Consider the following 20,318-nt stretch of genomic DNA (forward strand, 5'->3'; position numbering starts at 1 on the left):
CATGCAATAGTATAATAATGTGCAATGTATGCATTTATATTTTCCAGTGTGTTGTGTTATTCAGATGAGAGAGAGAGAGAGAGAGAGAGAGAAGGAGATAAGAGGAGAGAAGAGAGAGAGATGAGAGAGTACGAGAAGAGGAGAGAGAGGGAGAGAGAGAGAGAGAGAGAGAGAGAGAGAGAGAGAGAGAGAGAGAGAGAGAGAGAGAGAGAGAGAATTGTAGGGGGAGGTGATAAGGACAGGTGTCCGAGGGGAATGGGGAGCGTGTTTGTGGGGGAAGGAAGAAAGGTGGAACTGATGAAAGGGAGGGGACTAAGTCGAGTTGTTTGAACCTTTGCTCACTGACTGCAGCTCAAAATTGTAAGAGTAAACTCATAACTGTCTGATCAATAGCCTTGATGATATTCCCAAAAAACAAAGCCACATCAGGTCTGAAATGGTTAGTAAATAGCAGGCACAGGAAATTTACTCCTTAATGCAAGCCATACTTAATGTATCTTCCACGCAGCATATTCTAAATGGTTTGCAATTTAAAAAACTTACTTTTCATGAACTTTGATGACACGGTGAACAATGGGAATGTCACGCCCTTCAACTTTGAAGACAACAATTTCACCGGCACGAATGGGTTCATGATCGTAATTCGTCAAAAACAGTAAATCTCCACGATGAAAAGCTGGCTCCATACTTCCACTAAAAAGAAAATTTGATAAAACTTAATTTCTTGGGGTTGGCCTCACATCAGTTATACTTCAATTCATTTAAGATTATCACCTGGTTGCTTCCTCAGTATGAGCAACTGCCACATTTAAATTTACGATGAAAAAAAAATCTAGTGCAAAGAACATTCATAGCCAAAGGTAAGCACCAACTACAATAACTATTTCAAAATACTGTACTTCAATTATAACAATAAGTTAGAATGCTTTAAGGTTGGTCCATGAGTATTTACTCTGCATCATGCAAATTGTAGAAATTATAACCTAATAAAAGTCATATGCTTTAATTGTTACATATATATTTTTAGCCATAAGTCACATAGCTATTCTCTCAATGGGCTTCCATGAAAGATTTATCCATAAAGAAAGACTGACAGGACCTTCTGTTAGGGGTGTTAAGTGACCTATGAATTGTTAGTGAGACTGAGAACATGATAAGAATAGTCAGAAGTCCCTGTGAAGATGGTTGGCTGTAAAATAGTTAAACCTTGCAAGTGTTGAGCTGCCTAAACACCTCTCAATGATCTTAACTCCTATGGTGAAATGTTGATCCAATGAGCTTTCACTTTATATAAGGGGAAGATGTCTTCTTAAATTGACAAGTGTGCAACGCGGATCATGCTCTTAAGACGGATTCTTGACAGAGCAACATAAACTACAAGTCAGAGCAAATGTCCTTAGTTCTATGTAAGTACTAATTTAAAGCCCTCACTGGGCAAAACGATCTTTCCACATTATCGGATCCCAGAACTTCTGTCATGCTCTTATTAGAGAAAGAACGAGGCCATGGGTTAGAGGGTGACTCATTCTTGGCCAAAAAAATCAAATGAATAAGAGCAGGTAGCATTTCCTTTCAGGAAGCCTAGCCTTTTATCTAGGGCATGTACTTCACTGATCCTTTTTGCCATCACCAAAGATATCAGGAAAAGGGTTTTTCTAGTCAAGTCTCTTAAGGAGATGGAATGCAAACTCTCAAAGTGGGGACCTGACAACACTTCAACATTATGTTGAGGTTCCAAGGACAGTAAGTGAATCTTTCCTCTTAGGAGTGTCCAAAGACTTAATAAGGTCTGACATGTCTGGATTTGGGGACAAGTCCAATCCTCTATGACAAAGCACTGAACCCAACATCACTCTATAGCCATAAATGGTGCATGTTGAAAGTCTCCCTGCTAACCTTAAATGCAATAAGAAGTCTGCTATTTGGGTCATAGAAGTATGAGAAGAGGAGATATTGGTGCTCCTGCACCATTCTCTTAAGATTCTCCACTTGTTTTGATAAACGTCATCAGAGGATTGCCTTTTGCATCTAACAATAAACTCTGCAGTCGCTTTAGAAAATCCTTTCTTTTTAAGGAGTTTCTTGACTGTTTGAAGTCTCTCAGGGCCAGATGACAGTCCTTAGTGGAATCTTTGGAAATGAGGTTGTCTGAGTAGCTGCTTCTTGTGGAAGCAGCCTTGGGAAATCCAATAGGTGGCTGATGACATTGGGGAACTATTCCTTCGACAGCCAGAAGTGTTATCAGAATGAGAGAGACGTTCTGGTGAGACATAAACTTGTTTGACACATGTCTTATCAAACTGAATGGGACCAAGGCATACAGATCTTTGTTCAACCAATCCAGGAGGAAAGTGTCTACTGACCAGGCTTGGGGATCTGGTACTGACGAATGATACAGAGGAAGACAATGGTTCTGAGATATGGCAAAAAGAACCATCATTGGTTTTCCCTAAGTCTTCCACAGGTCTAAGCAAACCAGTGGATCCAAGATCCATTCCATCAAAAGGAGTAGTCCCTGACGGCTTAGTTCGTCTGCTAAAACACTGATCCTTCCTTGGACAAACCTAGTAATTATCCTGGTTTCACTGATCTGCCCATAAGCAGTCTCTCGCTGCCTCGTACAGAGAGAAAGGCAGAGTCCCTCCTTGCTTCACTATGTAAGAGAGTGCTTTCGTAATGTCTGAGTGGACTACAATTGTCTTGTTTTATACTTCTTGAGAGAAAGACTGATGGCCTAAGGCCTAAATGTACTGCCTTGAGTTCTTTCACATTATGGAGTGATGTAGTACATAGTTGCATTTGACAACGTCCTCAAGGGTCGCTGTAAGAGAGAGAGACCTTACAGACCTTACATCTTGTTCAGGTTGCCCCAGGTCCCTCAGTGTGATCAGTCTGTATTTGTCAATCAGTCAAGAAAGGCAGTTTTTTGGGCAGAGGTAGTGAGTTGCTGTTGTGTGTTTTCTGGATTGTTTTGATGTTGTGTAATAGAGATTGTTTTACATGTGTCCGTCTGAAGATTGTTGAGCTTGTGTCCATCTGAAGGTTGCTGAGCTTGTGAGTTTCTGTTGTCTTTGATTTGTGAATTGTTGTTTGTGAGTTGTGAACTCTTGATGTAGATTGGTGTTTGTTTGTGTTGTTGGTTTGTTTGTGTTTTGAGTTGCTGTGTAGTCTCCGTGTTGATTGGTGTTTGTTGAGCTGTGTGAAGTTATGGTGTCATGGGGATTTGTTTGTGTAATGATTTGTTGTGATGTTTTGAGTTATTGTGTGGTTTTGGTGCTTGGTTGGTTTTTTGGTGTATGATATTCAGCGGTTGTTGTGTCTTAGCGACTGAATCCAGTGAACAGCACAACATCTCACTCTGATTGTGTCAAGTTTTCTGGTGAGTAAATGTGTTTGAGATTGTGATCTTTGCCTTGCTGTACCAAGTTTCCTGTTAGTAATTAATGTAATGTAATGGGGAAAGTGTGACTGAGGGAAATTTGTATGCTAAGAGTGGTTAACATAATGTAGGGAGGTCTTGCTCGCCTTTGTAATTTTTTTTTTTTAGCTTATGATTCCACTAGTGATTCCGCCACAACATTTATGTGGAAAGATCTTTGTTCTGGGAACCATATCCCTGACGCCTCTCTCTCCTCTAAAAGAACATTCCATCCCAGATCCAATTCATCTGATAAGTTCAGGTCTGGGCTTAACTAATAGCAATGTAATTATGTATTTCCTAAGTAACTTATTTAAAAATATATTGTTATGATACAATAAAGTTTTGTACAAACTTACCTGGCAGATATATACATAGCTATAGACTCAGTCGTTCCCGACAGAAATTCAAATTTCGCGGCACACGTTACAGGTAGGTCAGGTGATCTACCGCCCTGCTGCTGGGTGGCAGGACTAAGAACCATTCCTGTTTTCTAATCAGATTTTCTCTTCCACCTGTCTCCTGAGGGGAGGCTGGGTGGGCCATTAAATTGTATATATCTGCCAGGTAAGTATGTACAAAACTTTATTGTATCATAACAATATCATTTTTGTACATTCAACTTCCCTATCAGATATACTATACATAGCTGATTGGCACCCTTGGTGGTGGGTAAGAGACAGCTAACTACTGAAATAGACAGGAAAACCAACATACGTTGTAGGTAAACATAAAAAACTTTGGTTCCTATCTGGTTAAGCGGAAGACTTCATGGCTACTGCCCAGGAGCCTGCTTCGCCTCAAGAGCCTCAGCGAGGTAGTGACCTCATGCTAAGAGTTCTTGTGGACTTGTCAATGGGGTCTTGTCCGCTTACTCGACAGAGCCTGAGGATCTTTGTCAATGGGTGCTAATCCACTTAAATGACAAAACACCTTGCCTAATGGCATCATCAAGGAGCACAACACCGATCCCGACCACCTGATCCTAACACCCGGGTTAGTACTAAGATTGAAAGGAGTTATCCCCGAACATCCTTTCAAAACAACCCTAAAAACTCAACACCGAATAATTAAAAAACTAACTAAACTATTTAAGGATCAGTACCAGCTCCCTGTCCCAGCACTGAATCCGCAGATACATATGGACCAAGAGAGAAGCATTTGTTGTACGTAACTAACATCCTTCAGGTAATGGGATGCAAAGACAGAGTTGCATCTCCGGTACGTTGCAGCTAGAATGTCCTTCATCGACATATTTCTATGAAAAGATAGCGACGTCGCAACTGCTCGCACCTCATGTGCCTTAACTCTAAGCTGCTTGAAGGAGTCATCATGGCACTTCTCATGCGCTTCAGAGATCACACTTCTCACAAAAAAGGCCAGGGCGTTTTTAGACATGGGTCTCCTGGGGTCTCTTACCGCGCACCAGAGACTCTGTACGCAACCCTTAAGTTGTTTCTTCCTCTGAAGATAGAACTTGAGTGTCCTGACTGGGCAAAGAGACCTCTCATTTTCCCTCCCTACCAAGGGGGAAAGTCCTTTCACTTCAAAACTCCTGGGCCAAGGCTTTGAAGGGTTTTCGTTCTTTGCCAGAAATAATGTCTTAAAAGAACATATTGCCGAGTCTCCTCTGAAACCGACACTAGAATCCAATGCATGTAGTTCACTTGTCCTCTTGGCCGTTGCGAGGGCCAAGAGAAAAATGCATTTCCTTGTAAGGTCTCTAAAGGAAGCCTGATGAGGAGGTTCAGATTTTTCTGAAGTAAGGAATCTGAGGACCACGTCAAGATTCCAACTAGGTGGAAGTGAGGACCTGTTCTTGGATGTCTCGAAGGACCGAATAAGATCATGAAGATCCTTGTCCTCCGCTATCTTTAGGCCCCTATTCCTAAAGACAGCGGAAAGCATGCTCCTGTATCCTTTAATCGTAGATACAGCTAGATGAGATTCTTCTCTCAGGAAGAGAAGAAAATCAGCAATCTCGCTCACAGAGGTGCTGGAGGAGGACAGGTTCTTCGACCTGCACCATCTCCGGAAGACTTCCCACTTCAACTGATACACCCGTAAGGTTGAGGACCTACGGGCTCTGGCAATCGCGCTGGCAGCCTTTCGCGAAAAGCCTCTCGCTCTGACGAGTCTTTCGATAGTCGAAAGGCAGTCAGGGAGAGAGCGGGGAGGTTTTTGTGAAACCTCTCGAAGTGGGGTTGTCTGAGCAGATCTGTCCTTACAGAAAGAGATCTGGGGAAGTCCACTATCCATTCCAGTACCTCTGTGAACCAATCTTGTGCGGGCCAGTAAGGAGTGATGAGGGTCAGTCTCGTTCCCGTCGAGGCCATGAACTTTCTTATTATGTACTTCCCTCACCAACTTGAATGGTGGGAAGGCGTAGGCATTTATGCCCGACCAGTCTAGGAGGAGGGCATCGACTGCTATGGCTCTCGGATCCTCAATCGACGAGCAGAAGTTGTCCATCCTTTTGTTGAGGAACGTGGCGAAAAGATCTATCTGTGGTTTTCCCCACAGGTTCCAAAGCCTTTGACATACTTCGAGGTGGAGGGTCCACTCTGTTGGAAGGACCTGGTTCTTCCTGCTCAACAGGTCCGCCCTCACGTTCTTTTCTCCTTGAACGAACCTTGTAAGGAGAGTAATGTTTCGTTCCTCCGCCCAAATCAGAAGATCTCTTGCCAACTTGTAGAGGGAGAAAGAGTGGGTCCCTCCTTGTTTTCGAATGTAAGCCAGAGCCGTGGTGTTGTCAGAGTTGACTTGGACTACCACACTTCTGACTTCTGATTCAAAGGATTTTAGGGCTAGATGGACAGCCAAAAGCTCCTTTGAGTTGATGTGCCAGGACACCTGTTCCCCTGACCAGGTGCCTGACACTTCCCTCGCTCCTAGTGTTGCTCCCCAGCCTGTCTCCAACGCGTCGGAGAACAACACTAGGTGCGGGCTCTGAATCGACAGGGACATATCTCTGACAGATCTCCTGTCTTCCGATTCCATACCCTCTGTAGGTAGAATTGCAGAGGTCTTAAGTTGAGCCTCCCTAGGGAAAAGAACTGCTCCAGCAAGGAAAGGGTCCCCAGCAGGCTCAGCCATTCCCTCGCTGAGCTCCGTTCTTTCCCTAAGAAGGCCGAGACTTTTTCCAAGCCTCGATCGAGCCTTTCCTGAGATGGAAAAACTCGAAAACCCCGAGAATCCATCTGAATCCCCAGATAGACAAGGTTCTGGCTGGGGATCATCTGGGATTTCTCGAGGTTCGCCAGAAGTCCAAGAGACCGTACTAGGTCTAGGGTCGTAGACAAGTCCTACAGACGTTGCTGTTCTGACTTGGCTCTGATGAGCCAGTCGTCCAGGTAAAGTGAGATGCTCACCCCCTTCAAATGCAGCCAACGGGCTACGTTCTTCATAAGGCCCGTGAAAACTTGGGGGGCCGTCGAAAGGCCGAAGCACAAAGCCCTGAATGAAACGAAGAAACTTCTTTGATGAAGGATGTAGAGGGACATGAAAATAAGCGTCTTGAAGGTCCAGGGAGACCATCCAATCTCCCCAACGGAGAGCCGCAAGAACCGAAGATGTGGTCTCCATGGAGAACTTCCTCTTCTCCACGAATCGGTTCAGTGCGCTCATGTCTAGTACCAGTCTCCATCCCCCTGAGGTTTTCGGAACAAGGAAAAGGCGATTGTGAAAGCCTTGGGAGTGGGGATCTTGTACTAATTTGATGGCCCCCTTCTCCAACATCTGATCCACAAGGAGAAGGAGAGATCTTCGCAGGACAGGGTCTTTGTACTTTCCAGACAACTCCCTTGGAGTCGAAGTCAAGGGTGGTCTGTCTTTGAAGGGGATGAGATATCCCTTCCTTAGGATTGAGAGGGTCCAGTTGTCCGCTCCTCTCACAGCCCAGGCTTCCAAGAACTTCAGCAGCCTGGCGCCCACTGGTGTCTGGAGGACAAACGAATCACTTTTCCTTCTTGAAAGGTCTAAAAGATGACCTCCCTCTCTTGACTGGTCCTTTCTTTCTGGAGGCGGATCGCGAAGAAGGACCTCCCCGAAAGGGCGCTTGAGGAGCCCGACTTTCCTTCTTAACTGGTGGCACAGCAGGACGAGTCTTCTTCGCTGATTGGGCTAAGAGATCCTGGGTTGCCTTCTCAGTGAGTGAGTGAGAGATGTCTCTCACTGAGAAGGGAAAAGCTGTTTCGACAGAGGCACGTATAACAGGGACGCCCTCTGAGCTGGAGACACAGATTTCGTTAATAAGGAACTAAAGACTGCTCTCTTCTTAAGTATACCTGCCCCAAAAGAGGGAGGCTACTTCTCCAGATCTGTCTTGGACAGCTTTGTCCATACAGGACTAGACGCTGTGAAGAACTTTGGGGCTAAGAAAGTCCGGTTCTTGCGTTTTCTTGGCCAACACCCCAAGGGACCAGTCCAGAAATTTAAAAACTTCCAAGACCTGGAATAATCCCTTGAGGAGGTGGTCCATCTCAGACATACCCCATGTGGTCTTGACTGCAGACAGGGCATGTCTCCTTGTTGAATCCACTAGAGTGGAGAAATCCGCTTCTGCAGACGAAGGAAAAGCCAGTCCCATTGCTTCCCCTGTCTCATACCAAATGCCTCTTCTTCCTGAAAGTCTGGAAGGAGGACAGGCAAAGACAGTCTTCCCTGCTTCTTCCTTAGAGCTGAACCATGCCCCTACCGACTGGAGGGCTTTCTTCATAGATATGGCCGGGTGCATTTTCAGGAAGGAGGAGGATTTCGTCGCCTTTGTGCTCGTAAACAAAGAACGAGGAGAAGGAGGGGCGGTCGGACTGAGGGAGTCTCCAAACTCCTGAATAAGTAAAGCTGCCAAGGTCTTGTAGTCCGATAGCGCCGCTACTCTCGTAGATTCCTCGTCGGAAATCTCCTCCAGCTCTTGCCTCGTCGTTCTGGTATGGGGAGAGCGATCAACCGAAGGAGAGCGCTTACGAAGAGAGGAGTTGTCTGATACAACAGTCTTCTGTCCTCGAGGAGAGGGGCTCCTGTCTGAAGAAGAGCATACTAAATCCGGAGATCTATGAACTGGTGCCTGGCGCCTGGAAGATTCCTCTAAGCTGGGAGAAGTCTTGTGACTAAAAAAGTCTTGCTGCAACCAGGAACGGAGCTGTTAGGGAGAGCTTCGCGACTAACATGCTCAGGGCGTCTGGAAGGAGTCTTGTGTCCATCCGGTACATCGAGAAAAGAGAAGATAACGTCTGCTAAGCTTCTCTCTGTAGCTAGGAGACTTGTGACTGACCAAAGTCTCACGCTTAGAATAAGCTTCGTGTCTGGTAGGCGCTTCGCGGCTGGGAAGAGGATCGCGATCGGCAGGATCCTCGTGCCTGGTAGTCGGCATGTGCCTGGAAGAAGTCTCTCTCTCTGAAGAAACTAAGCGTCTGACTGGCGCCTCGCGCCTGGCAGGCGCTTCACGCTTGGAAGAAAACTCGCGCCCGGAAGGAGACTCGCGGCTGGCGCTTGGCTGGGGATCCAAACTGGGCTGGCGACCGCCGTCTGGCTGGAGACTGGCGCTTGTCTGGCGACTCGCGCCTGGGAAGAGCCTCACGCTTGGCTGGCGCCTCGCGGCTGGGTGGCGCTTCTTGATCGGAAGACGACGAAAACTCGGTCGCTAAGTGTTCCCAAGCTTCGTGCTTTCGAGGAGACGAGTGAGAAGCGGGCGTATCACAGGCTCTCTTCTTAGAACGAGGAGCTGTAGAGAGGAGCTTAGAGCTAGGAACGTCCAGGGGACGAGAGGACCTCTTAACGGGAAGAGAAGTGTCCTTCCTGCGCGGAGGATTCTTCGTAAGCACTCCTACAAGGGACGAGATTTGCTCCTGCAAGTTACATAGAATCTTCGTTGTAGGATCTTCCCGCTCCTTGTCAGGAGGAGGAAACGGAGGCCTGGAGGGAGAAGGGGACTCCCTTTCGAAAGCTGGCGAAAAAAGGTCTCTCTTGGCTCTCTTCCTAATCACAGGAGAACCTTCTGAGAAGCGCTCAGGGCTTGAATCCAGGGTAGGCGCTTTCCAACTCCTCTTCAAGGGCCTCGACTGTTCGGCAGAGCTCCAGCCGCGCCTGGGCGACGCAGAATCCGAAGACGAGAAGCACTCTCTCAGGATGCCTTTGCAACGGCGATCCTTGGCAGTCTGGAACGACACAGATCCTGCCGAAGGGACGCCTGATCGGTGGGGATCCTCCACAACCTCCGTAAGGCTTTTGACATTCCTTCTCCTCTGGGCCTGGGAGCTTGGAAGAGGTCTAGGCCTGGGAGCGTTGCAGAGCCGATCAGACGCCCCCTCCACTGCACTGGGTACACTGAAATCACTATCCACTGCACTGTGCTTACCTTCCAAAGCTCGCATTTTGAGCTCCATCCTTTTGAGGGCAGCCTTCAAATCCACAACTTCCAAAGACGAATCTGCGGGTTCTGTGAAGGGAGAAGGAGCTGATACTGATGGGGAGGATGCAACTACACCTTGGATAGGGGATACCGTAACACTAACTAACTCGTTAGAGCGAGATCTACTCAAGCTTCGTGAAGAAGCTTTTCTAATCCTATCCTTCTCCAACTTCAAGTAGGAGTTAAAGTCTTCCATTCATCCTCACTCAAATTCTTACATTCCTCACACGTATTAGTGAAAGAACATTCACGCTCCCTGCACCGCTTGCATACCGTGTGCGGATCTACCGAACCTTTCGGTAGTCTCGCACTACAACCCTCATTCACACATACTCTAATTGCATAACTAGAGTCACACATTCTGAGAAAAATCCACAGCGAAATCCAAAAACAGTCCACTAAAACGTACGCCAAACCAACAATCCAGTACGTCACCAAAAAAGACAGTCCAGAAGAATAATGGCGAAGAAAAATGAATCTCAGGTCAGGCGGAACCAACAACGATGTCGTCGGTACCCGCGACAGAGAAAATCTGATTAGAAAACGGGAATGGTTCCTAGTCCTGCCACCCAGCGGCAGGGCGGTAGATCACCTGACCTACCTGTAACGTGTGTGCCGCGAAATTTGAATTTCTGTCGGGAACGACTGAGTCTATAGCTATGTATATATCTGACAGGGAAGTTGAATGTACAAAATCATAATTTTCTAAGCATCAAACTTAAACCAAAGAGACAAGAAAGACGAGTGACTTTACCTTAGCACAACCACTATAGGACTTTCACTTCCTGTCACAACCATTAGGCCTTTCCAAATCATAAGGGCTGATGACACAATCATGGCAAAGTTCAAGACCTGATAGAATAACTGCAAGGAGAAAAGACAAATGATAAAACAAAGACATGTAGTATATATAATGATCACTGATACAACAAAGAAGCTACATCACAAAACAGTAACACAATGAATACCTAAGAATCCATAGCAAACCAATAATGTAGTCAATAATATCTAAGTATGTATCCCCCGATACATTGCATTGCAGTATTACATACATAATTGAGTGCACCATCTACAGTCAACCACTTGTATCCACAGATTTCTCTCTGGAACATATACCCCGTTATTCGCAGGAAATTCGCCTATTCGCAGTATTTTTCTACGAGAAATATCCACAAATTCCTGTTTTTTTATAAATTTCATGATAAAATAAACTTTCTGTGATAAAACTATTAAAAAGACCAGGTATACACATTTTTGAGAGGGTTTCTAGAGTTTTAACTAACAAAAAAGCATGTTTCAAGTGTATTGTATTTATAGGGTTTTCAACTATTCATGGATTCTAGCTATTCATACCACATGCAAGTCATGTAACAGTTTTTCTATTGGTCAAAATGGAAAAACATGGGAAAAATTAATGGAGCAACATAAACGATGAATAAGATTTAAGTTGAACAATGAAATTTTCATAAATTATAATTTAAAGTTTGATTTTCAGAATAGTAATACAAGAAAAAAAGATCCAGAATTTTTAATGGTGAATTTTAGGATTTAAAAGGTCATCATATACAGTGGTACCTCAGGTCACGAAATTAATCCATTCCGAGGCAGCCTTCGTAACCTGAGTTTTTCGTATCTTGAACCGCATTTTACATGTAAATTGCCTAATTCATTCCAAGCCCTACAAAAACACCCCAGTAAATTTTATTTTGACCAATAAACAATGAAATACGTACAACAATTTGGACCATCTAATACCTAACTTGAACTACATATACGTACTACTAATATGTACTACATACCTGTAAATAAAGTGTATTAGTGTACATGGTATACAAGAAATACTGTATGTACATACGTACGTATGTAGTAAAATGTGGAACCTTATCTTTAAGATGAGGCGATCTCCGAAAGTGGCGACAGAGGAGGACAAATGGCAGAAAACTTAAACACATAACTTTACAAAACACATTAAAAAATGTCAGGAAACATTAATATTGAACTTTACTAAACACATTAAAAAATGGCACAAAACTTTAACGCTTAACTTTACAAAAAACTTAAAATTAAATTTTTTTTTATTTCTATTTTTACATATTTTTACTTGTTTCTACTTTACGTTTTTTTAAATACATTGCTATCGATAAGTATGACGTCACAGCCGCCTTCAACGGGGTAGCTAGGTGTGACCTATGGGTCGGCTCCCCGTATTTAGGGTCTTTTGATGAGGAAAAGGCTAATTGGAGGGGTTGCTGTGGTAGTGTTTAACACTCGCCCCAGTTTTATACCGACACCTTTTATATAGGTGAGCGAGTCAGAGGCTTCTGACATGTCCAATTTAGCAGTTCTCTGGTATTATAGCAATATTTTACTAGAAATAGTGCTAAAGCAGACATATTTCACTGGGCGACACGGCTTCCTCACCCAGAAATAGATTTTTCCTACGTCAAAATCCCTTTTCTTCACCACTTTCAACTTTCTGTTTTTTCGTAGTATCACTTGGATCTTCCTGTTTGCTTACTCCTACTAAAGGCCTCTTTAAAAAATAACTATCCAAGGAAAATTGCTTATGCCTGCTTTTGACAATGTTCCTGAAACGACTCAGGCAAACGTCATCGAACTGCACAAGCATACGACCTGTGTAAGCCTTTTCGGGGTCTCTCTTTTCTACATATGATTGCACCTTATGAAAAACAGCTAGAGCATCCTTAATTTCTGCTGTTGTCATAGGGTCGTCCTCCTCCTCACCGATGCTAGAGAACTTTTCTTGAACAAGGTTATTTTGCAGGACCTCCAACTCCTTCAGGTCATACGTCGTAAGCTCCTCTTGGTGCTCCTCGAGAAGGTCACTGATGTCGTCCTCGGCGATGACCAGCCCCATGGACTTGCCGAGTGCAACGATCTCATCAAGATCTGGTTCCAAAACAGTTTCAAGATCGTCAACTGTTTCTGAATCTGCACCAGCATCACCCATGTCGAATCCCTCAAAGTCTCGGGCAGATATGGCATCAGGCCAGAGTTTCCTCCACGAAGAATTCAAGGTTCACCTCGAAAACTCCTGCCAAGCTTGATCGATGAGTCGAATGCATATCACAACATCGAAATGCTCCTTCCAAAATTCATACAAGGTGAAGTTTGTGGTATTGGTGATGTTGAAACATCTCTTGAAAAGATGTTTTGTATACAGCGTCTTGAAATTTGATATCACTTGCTGGTCCATGGGCTGGAGGAGAGGGGTGGTGTTAGGCAGAAGATAAAGAACCTTGATGAAAGAATACTCCGCTAGGATATCTTCCTCGAGGCCAGGAGGGTGAGCAGGGGCAATGTCCAACAACAGCAGACATTTCAGAGGGAGGCGCTTCTCTTCCAAAAATTTCTTCACCGTCGGGCTGAAACAGAGATTACTCACTCGGTGAACAAAAGTCTCGTTACCCAGGCTTTCGCATTAGCCCTCCACATCACTGGAAGCTTCTCCTTTAGTACTTTGTGGGCCTTGAAGGCTTGAGGAGTCTCCGAACGATAGACAAGTAAGGGCTTCACCTTGCAATCCCCACTGGCATTGGAACGAAGTGCGAGCGTAAGCCTGTCTTTCATAGGATTATGCCGAGGTAGCTTCTTCTCTTCCTCTGTAATGTATGTCCGACGAGGCATTTTTTTTCCCTAAAAAGGCCAGTCTCATGACAGTTGAAGACTTGCCGAGAACTGTAGCCTTCCTTGATCGTCATCTCATCGAACATCTTAATAAAGTCTTCGGCCGCTTTCGTGTCCGAGCTGGCCGCCTCCCCATGCCACACCACCGAATGGATGCCAGTCTGTTTCCGGAATTTTTCAAACCATCCATGAGAAGCCTTGAAGTCTGGGGTTGGCATCGATTTCCCTTCCCCCGTCGTCTTCGGGCTGGGCAATCAAATCGCCGAAAATAGTGCTGGCCTTGTGGGAGATTGCTGTCTCGGTTATCGTATCGCCAGCGATTTCTTTGTCTTTTATCCATACAAGAAGAGGCCTCTCCATCTCATCATGCATGTGGCTCCTCTTGTTGGACAAAATAGTCATGCCCTTGGAAGGTGTAGCTGCTTTGATGCCTTCCTTCTGCTTAACCCCCGCAAGACGTGAAACAAAAATACAATTACAACTCCAAGCATACCATTCAAAAGATTGAAGTTTCGTCAACATAATGTGATATATGAAAGCCCCATACGAACTAAAATATGCATGTGACGCTCTTCGTAAAATATGTTTTCAAGGCAGTTTTGAAATCCAATATGGCGGCTACCGTATGATGTACAGGTTCTGATCAGTGACGAAAATCATCTTTCCCAGCAATCATTTGAACAATGTTAGCGTATGTATGTAACGTTTATTGATCTTACTCAAGATTGCAGTTGTAATCAGCACAATAAAACATTTTGTTGCCTATATTACTGAAAGTATGAAACTTTTTATTCCCGGGGTCACGGTTTGAACTGAATTCATTCTTACCTTGTAATCAGTGGTTTTTATCCTTACTGCCATCACAACTGAAACTCCACAGTGCTTATTTGATTGTTATTATACACATTTTGGTCTCAATTCACTCCACATTGCACTTTAAACAAGTTGCTGTTCCTGGTTCCTAAGCGCGCGCGCCACAAACACAGTTACGAACAGCAGACGACGAAACTGCAAAGTTTTATTCCCTAAATTGTTTACTTTACTCGTTATTTAGTTCAACTTTACTTTGTTATTTAAAAATTTTAATTTAATTCATGTATATCATCCCTTTTTTGCAACCAAATTACCCCTAAAAATTACAGATATTTGTAAAGTAGATACAATCAAATGTTTCTAACGTTTTTGTACATCTGGCTACCGAAAACCATAGAGGAACGACTACAGATAAGTGGATTATATACATATTTTTTTTTTTGCTTTTTTGTTTTTGCTAGCACTTTTCATTGATTTCAGTCTATATTAGTATTTTGAATTTCTTTAATAACCGTATGCCAGAAATAAATGTAACCTTTAATGTTTGCATGCTAAGAATGGCAAAATCATCGATGCCACATTAGTGGAGGCTTCACACATACGGCGATTCATTATTATAAACTGTTTCCATGAATTCTAGTTGTCACAGTAATGCAACAATGATAAAATTGCTTTAATATTTATGTATATATACTTCCAATAGATAGCCTAATTTCACCAATTTCAACGTTTTGTGTGTAGTCTTATACCCAGTTTGGAGGGTCAACACATACCGAATGGCAACAGAGAGAGAGAGAGAGAGAGAGAGAGAGAGAGAGAGAGAGAGAGAGAGAGAGAGAGAGAAGGCGAAGGAACGAAGAAGGAAAGGGGTGGCGGTGGAGGGGGGAGGAGAGGGTAGGTGGAGCTTTATACACGTGTTCGTATCCATTTCTGCATAATGGAGTTTTTGTCTCTTGGTACAAGGACAAGTGTCGTTATTCTTTACGATTAGTGATTCACGATACCCTTATAAATTACGGCACTGGGTGTAATGCACTATAGCAAAATCTCGTTCTGATACGAGTGTTCGTTACAGAAATAGGTATTGCCCAAAAACGTGCTTGCACTGTCTCTGAAACCCATAGTAGGTATGCTGCTTAGTTGTCAATCAAGTTTTTCGTAATCAAGTATTTTTTACAAGCTAGCTATTGAATTGCAGTAGTACTACCTACCAGTCCTGATGTATGGCTCGTCCACCTGGGCATTGACCAGAACAGAGGAGAAAAGGTTGGATGCTTTTGAGATGAAGCTGCTGAGAAGGATACTTGGCATTAAATAGGATGATTATGTTAGAAATGAAGACATCAGGGTGAGATTGAGGCAAAGGCCATTCAGTACCAGGTTGAAGAGGGGAAGGCTGAAATGGTTTGGACATGTTGAGAGGATGGATGGGAATAGAGACCCCAGGAGAGCACTGAGAGCAGTACAAATAGGAAGAAGACCGCTGGGTAGACCAAGAACGAGGTGGATAGACATAATTGTCAGGGAACTTGAGGATGAAATCCAAAACTTAGAGGAAGCGAGGGAAATGGCTCGGGATAGAGACAGATGGAGAGGAACTGTATCAGCCTTATGCCACTGGCCAGTGGCGGGAAGATAAAGTAAGTAAGTAAGCTATTGAATAAATTTGTATTTTTCTCAATCAAAACATATGCCCCTCAATGCTAACTTTCCTCTTTTAACGACTTTCTGGTCATTGCAAATTCGGCCCCATAATTTCTTATGGTGCGAAAACAGAGGCCCAGGGACCGAAAACGATTGCGTCACATTACGGCGATAACCCGGCAGTAAAACATCTTCATATATCCAAAAAGTGAATAATAAAGATATATATGTGCATTACGATTATACCAATTACATGAAGAGCTGATAATCTGCATGAATAACTGGTAAACTGTTCTGCAAGAAAGTTGAGTAAAGCAATTATTTACAATAGGTACGAAAGTCAAGATGTCGTGACGACATAATACAGGACTTAAAAGAACGTTCTAATTCCAAAAAATAATTACTTTCATCATAAATATGTAAAATATTGATGTTTTACTATTTACAGTAGGGTAAAAAACCGCATGGTACAGGAGTGGACCATGTACGATCAATGTGTACAACCCCAAAAAAAGTACATTATAACGCGTCCTGACATCGGAGATGGGCATCAGACGCGACTTGTTGTTGGTGAGAAACGGAGCTAAAGACCTCTACTCCAGTGTCAGGACGCGTTATAATGTACTTTTCTTGGGGTTGTACACATTGATCGTACATGGTCCACCTCTGTACCATGCGGTTTTTTACCCTATTTAAAAAACTATCGAAGTGCACTCTTCGTCGTCGTCTTCTACCAAAACAGTTGTTTACTCGGTGAGGGAAAGTTTTCCGATTGTTGTGATAAAAGTGCCCCAGCGTCTGTGAGTACAAGTGGTGTGCGGATTTATCACAGGAAATGGTTAGTTTATTGACACAAGCGACTCCGTAAACATTGAGATGGCATCAATCTTCTAAATCTTCACTACCCTCTGTTTAAATCTTAAAATTTGGCCTTAATTTCTAACTTTGGAGAAAATACTTACTTCGAAAGGAGAGTAGAGGTCTTTAGCTCCGTTTCTCACCAACAACAAGTCGCGACTGATGCCCATCTCCGATGTCAGGACGCTTTATAATGTACTTTTTTAGGGATTGTCCAAGCTGATCATACAAGGTCCACTCTGGACCCTACGGTTTTTTACCCTAAGTACTTTTTCGGAGGGTGTCCAGCTGTGACCGTCGGTGTGTTGGCCAGTCCATGCGGTTGTTTACCCTACATCTCAGAATGATTGAATTTTGATTCGCACTAGCTTAACACCGTCTGACGGGCCATACAGATACCTAGGCTATAGCCTAACATTAAGCTACTATGACAGGCAATGCAAACATCATGGACGTGTAGCTACTAGGCTAGGTACTACTACCTACCTACCTACCTACCATAGATACCTAGCTAGTACCTAGCCTAGTCCAGGCCTTAAAAGGTGTTTCTGTAAGCTACACGTAACTACTACTATTTAAATGGCTGTGTACACGTCAAAAGTGTTCTTCTAGTAACCTAGTTTAGACCCTTTCAAATTGGAATCCTACTTAGCCACGGTAGCCGTAGCCCAAATAACACCACACATTCTAGCCTCTGACATCTAAACATGCTTGAGATACTACTTGTAATGAAGTTGGAACCACTCGCAGCTTACCTGGCGAACATTCATTCGCCTCAAGTCGTCTAAAAAATCCAATTGCAACATTTTGAGGACTTCGGGCATACCGAGCCAAGAGGCAATCTGTCAAAATTTGTATGCCGCCGGGAGGTCGTTGATAGTGTTTACGGTGGTGTCTCTCAACAACACATGTTTTCTACAGCTCAGCGTTAGAAAGAGCCAGAGACCCTTGTGAGGAAAATGTAAAGAGTCTTCTTGGAAAAAAAATAAGCAAATGTGTGAGAGAAACTGATGACATTATTTTCATGAACCATCTCTTTGGTTGTATATAAAAACTTATTAAGTATTCTTCACTTTTGGATAGTCAAGAGGTTCATAACGCTCTATAAGCTTGTTACTCGCGGACCATGACGTCGCCTTGCGTGATTGGCTGGAAGTTTTTTTTAAGCTCTTGAAAGCTGGCATACTTAAAATGCTAAAATTCTGCACTTTCCTTTTGACTCACATGGCCTGTGATGAATCCAGACAACTCATAGTTAAATGGCAAATATATGTAGATTTATTTATTAAGTAATAGAACTTATGACAAGTTGCGGGTGAAAAAAGAAAAAAATGGAAGTATGTTTCCCGGTTAGTATATGATTTCATCGTCACGTATGCAAAAATTTAGACCTGTTATAAGTGAAAGATATTTTGATTGAAGAAATGTGTTCGTAGGACTTTATCATTGCAAGAAGCACAATTCTATTTTTGTCTCAGTCAAAATCGAGCAAGAGTTTATTGTTTACAAAAGCATTTACCTTGCAGAGAAAATTTATGCAAATAGATTAGCTGTTCATACACCAGCACGCGAGAACAAAACTTCTATAGCATTATATTTTTCTAAGAAGGATCACCAGCAGTGCATTGTGCTCCATGCATGCGCTATACCAGTCTTGCGCACACTATGGTGTTTTCTGGATATTAAGGCCTTTCCTTTCAAGTACTCTCTCTTTTTATCTATCCCCACCTTATCAATATACTGACACTTCCGATCAATAAATTCTTTCATCAACTTATTGTTCACTGTTCTTTCCACATGACAAAGCCATCTTGAAATACTAAGCCATCGTTTCATCTGTGATAGATAAATTTATCAGTTTGTTCTTTTCCCATTTCCTACATATTCTTAGCCTTTCTTCTCGTTTTTTCGGAGGCCCACCCATCTATGTTAAAGAAAAATCTAATTTTCTTGCTTCTATTCCTCCTTATCTTTATCTTTCTCCCCTATCCTTACTCCATATCTCCTCCCACTTTTCCTTTCTTCTGTTAAATCTCCCCCACTTCCTTCATACTCTTCGCCTGCTCAGTCCTTATTATTCTTCTAATTTTCCTTGTATTTTCTCCTACCCTTTTCTCTCTCTCATTTCATTTATCCTCCGTAGCTACGGCTTCTTCCTTCCTCATACTCCCATTTTCCTTTCTACTATAGCCCTTTTCCATCTTTCTTCTCAGTTCCTTTTTCTCCATCGTTCTCTATCTCCCCTTCCTCCTTATTTTCTTTATTCATGATCTTCTTTATCATTTCTTTTGGTTTCCTCTCATATTCCTTTATGTTCCCATCAACTTCCTTCCTGTCGCGTTTATTTCGTTTTCTTCTCTTTCTCACTATTCATTATCCCCTATTTTGTCCCATTTTCATTTACTTTTCTCTTCCCATCTTATCTTTCATCCTCATCCACTTTCCTTTCTCTCCCTTCATGTTTTTCTCGCCCCCCACCCCCGCCCCGTTTTTAAATTACATTTTCGTTGCTACTAATCATTTTGTCTCCTCTTCTTTTGTCACCTTTTGTTCATCCTTTCACAATTTCTTCTTTCTCTTTCACTCCCATTTTCTTCTTTAGTTTATTGTCTTCCTTTCTAGTTCACTTTCTCCTATTTTCCGTTCTCCTTTCTTTGTTTTTTTTCTCATCTCTCCCCTACTCTACACCATCTTCTTTTTGTTCTTTCATTCTTCTTCCCATTGTATTCTTTATTCTTATATCATTTCCCCTCATCTATATTTTATTACCCAAGAATCTCTCTTCCTTCTACTTACCCACTTCGTACCATTTTCACCCTTATTTCTTTTCCTTCCTTTGACTTCCCTTTCAGTTTTCTTACTCCTTAACCTTACCTTTCTTTCTATCTATCTTCTTTTACTTTCTTGTCTCCTTTTCTTAGGAAATAAATTCCAGTTAATTTCTATGAAATTATCTCTCTTTTTTATTGGCTATTATCCTAGGGTATATCCTTTTGGCATCGCCAGTTAGGTTATGTAGCATCATATTAAGAGATATGTTAAAACTGAATGTTGCATATTATCATGTAGGTACTTTCATAATGGAATTGGATATGAAATTTGAAAAAAAAATCCCAACTATACATTTACATCTACCTTTGTCCTGACATGTCTCATTCTCCTCACTGGATGAGTGGGTTCCGTACGCAACTCTGATAGCTCAAGTTGGTTCCCTGCAGTCCCTCTGTGTGGAACCAAAGGAATTTATTTCTGGTGATTAGAAATTCATTTCTCGACATAAAGTTGTTGTGATCCCAAAATAAGCTGTAGTAGGTCCCGTTGCTAAGAAACTAATTGGCTCCTGGCCAAGTAAAAGAAAAAAACCTAATCCTTCGGGCCAGCTGTTAATCAGCTCAGTTGTCTGGTAAACCTAAGATATACTTAACTTTATTGTCGCGGGCGGATTTTTCTCCCACCATGACATTACGATATACGAGAATAATAATACTAGGTACTATGCACTGTTGTCAGTCTTCTTGCCTGGAGACA

At 42.9% G+C, this 20,318-nt stretch overlaps 1 protein-coding gene across 1 annotated transcript in view; it reads right to left on the bottom strand.

The window, feature by feature from the left end:
- The window catches only part of LOC135216400 (signal peptidase complex catalytic subunit SEC11A-like), a 102,698-nt gene extending 84,993 nt beyond the window's left edge, over window positions 1-17,705 (bottom strand). Inside the window, exons 1-3 of the mRNA XM_064251690.1 lie at window positions 17,546-17,705; window positions 10,582-10,691; window positions 544-693 (exon numbers count right to left, since the gene is read on the bottom strand). Of these exons, the coding sequence (XP_064107760.1) occupies window positions 544-693; window positions 10,582-10,691; window positions 17,546-17,614 (329 nt within the window). The 5' untranslated portion in view covers window positions 17,615-17,705. The remainder of the gene's footprint in view (window positions 1-543; window positions 694-10,581; window positions 10,692-17,545) is intronic.
- Window positions 17,706-20,318: the final 2,613 nt, after the last annotated feature.

This window comes from Macrobrachium nipponense, chromosome 6 (genome assembly GCF_015104395.2).
Source record: "Macrobrachium nipponense isolate FS-2020 chromosome 6, ASM1510439v2, whole genome shotgun sequence".
Classification (NCBI taxonomy): Eukaryota; Metazoa; Arthropoda; class Malacostraca; order Decapoda; family Palaemonidae; genus Macrobrachium; species Macrobrachium nipponense.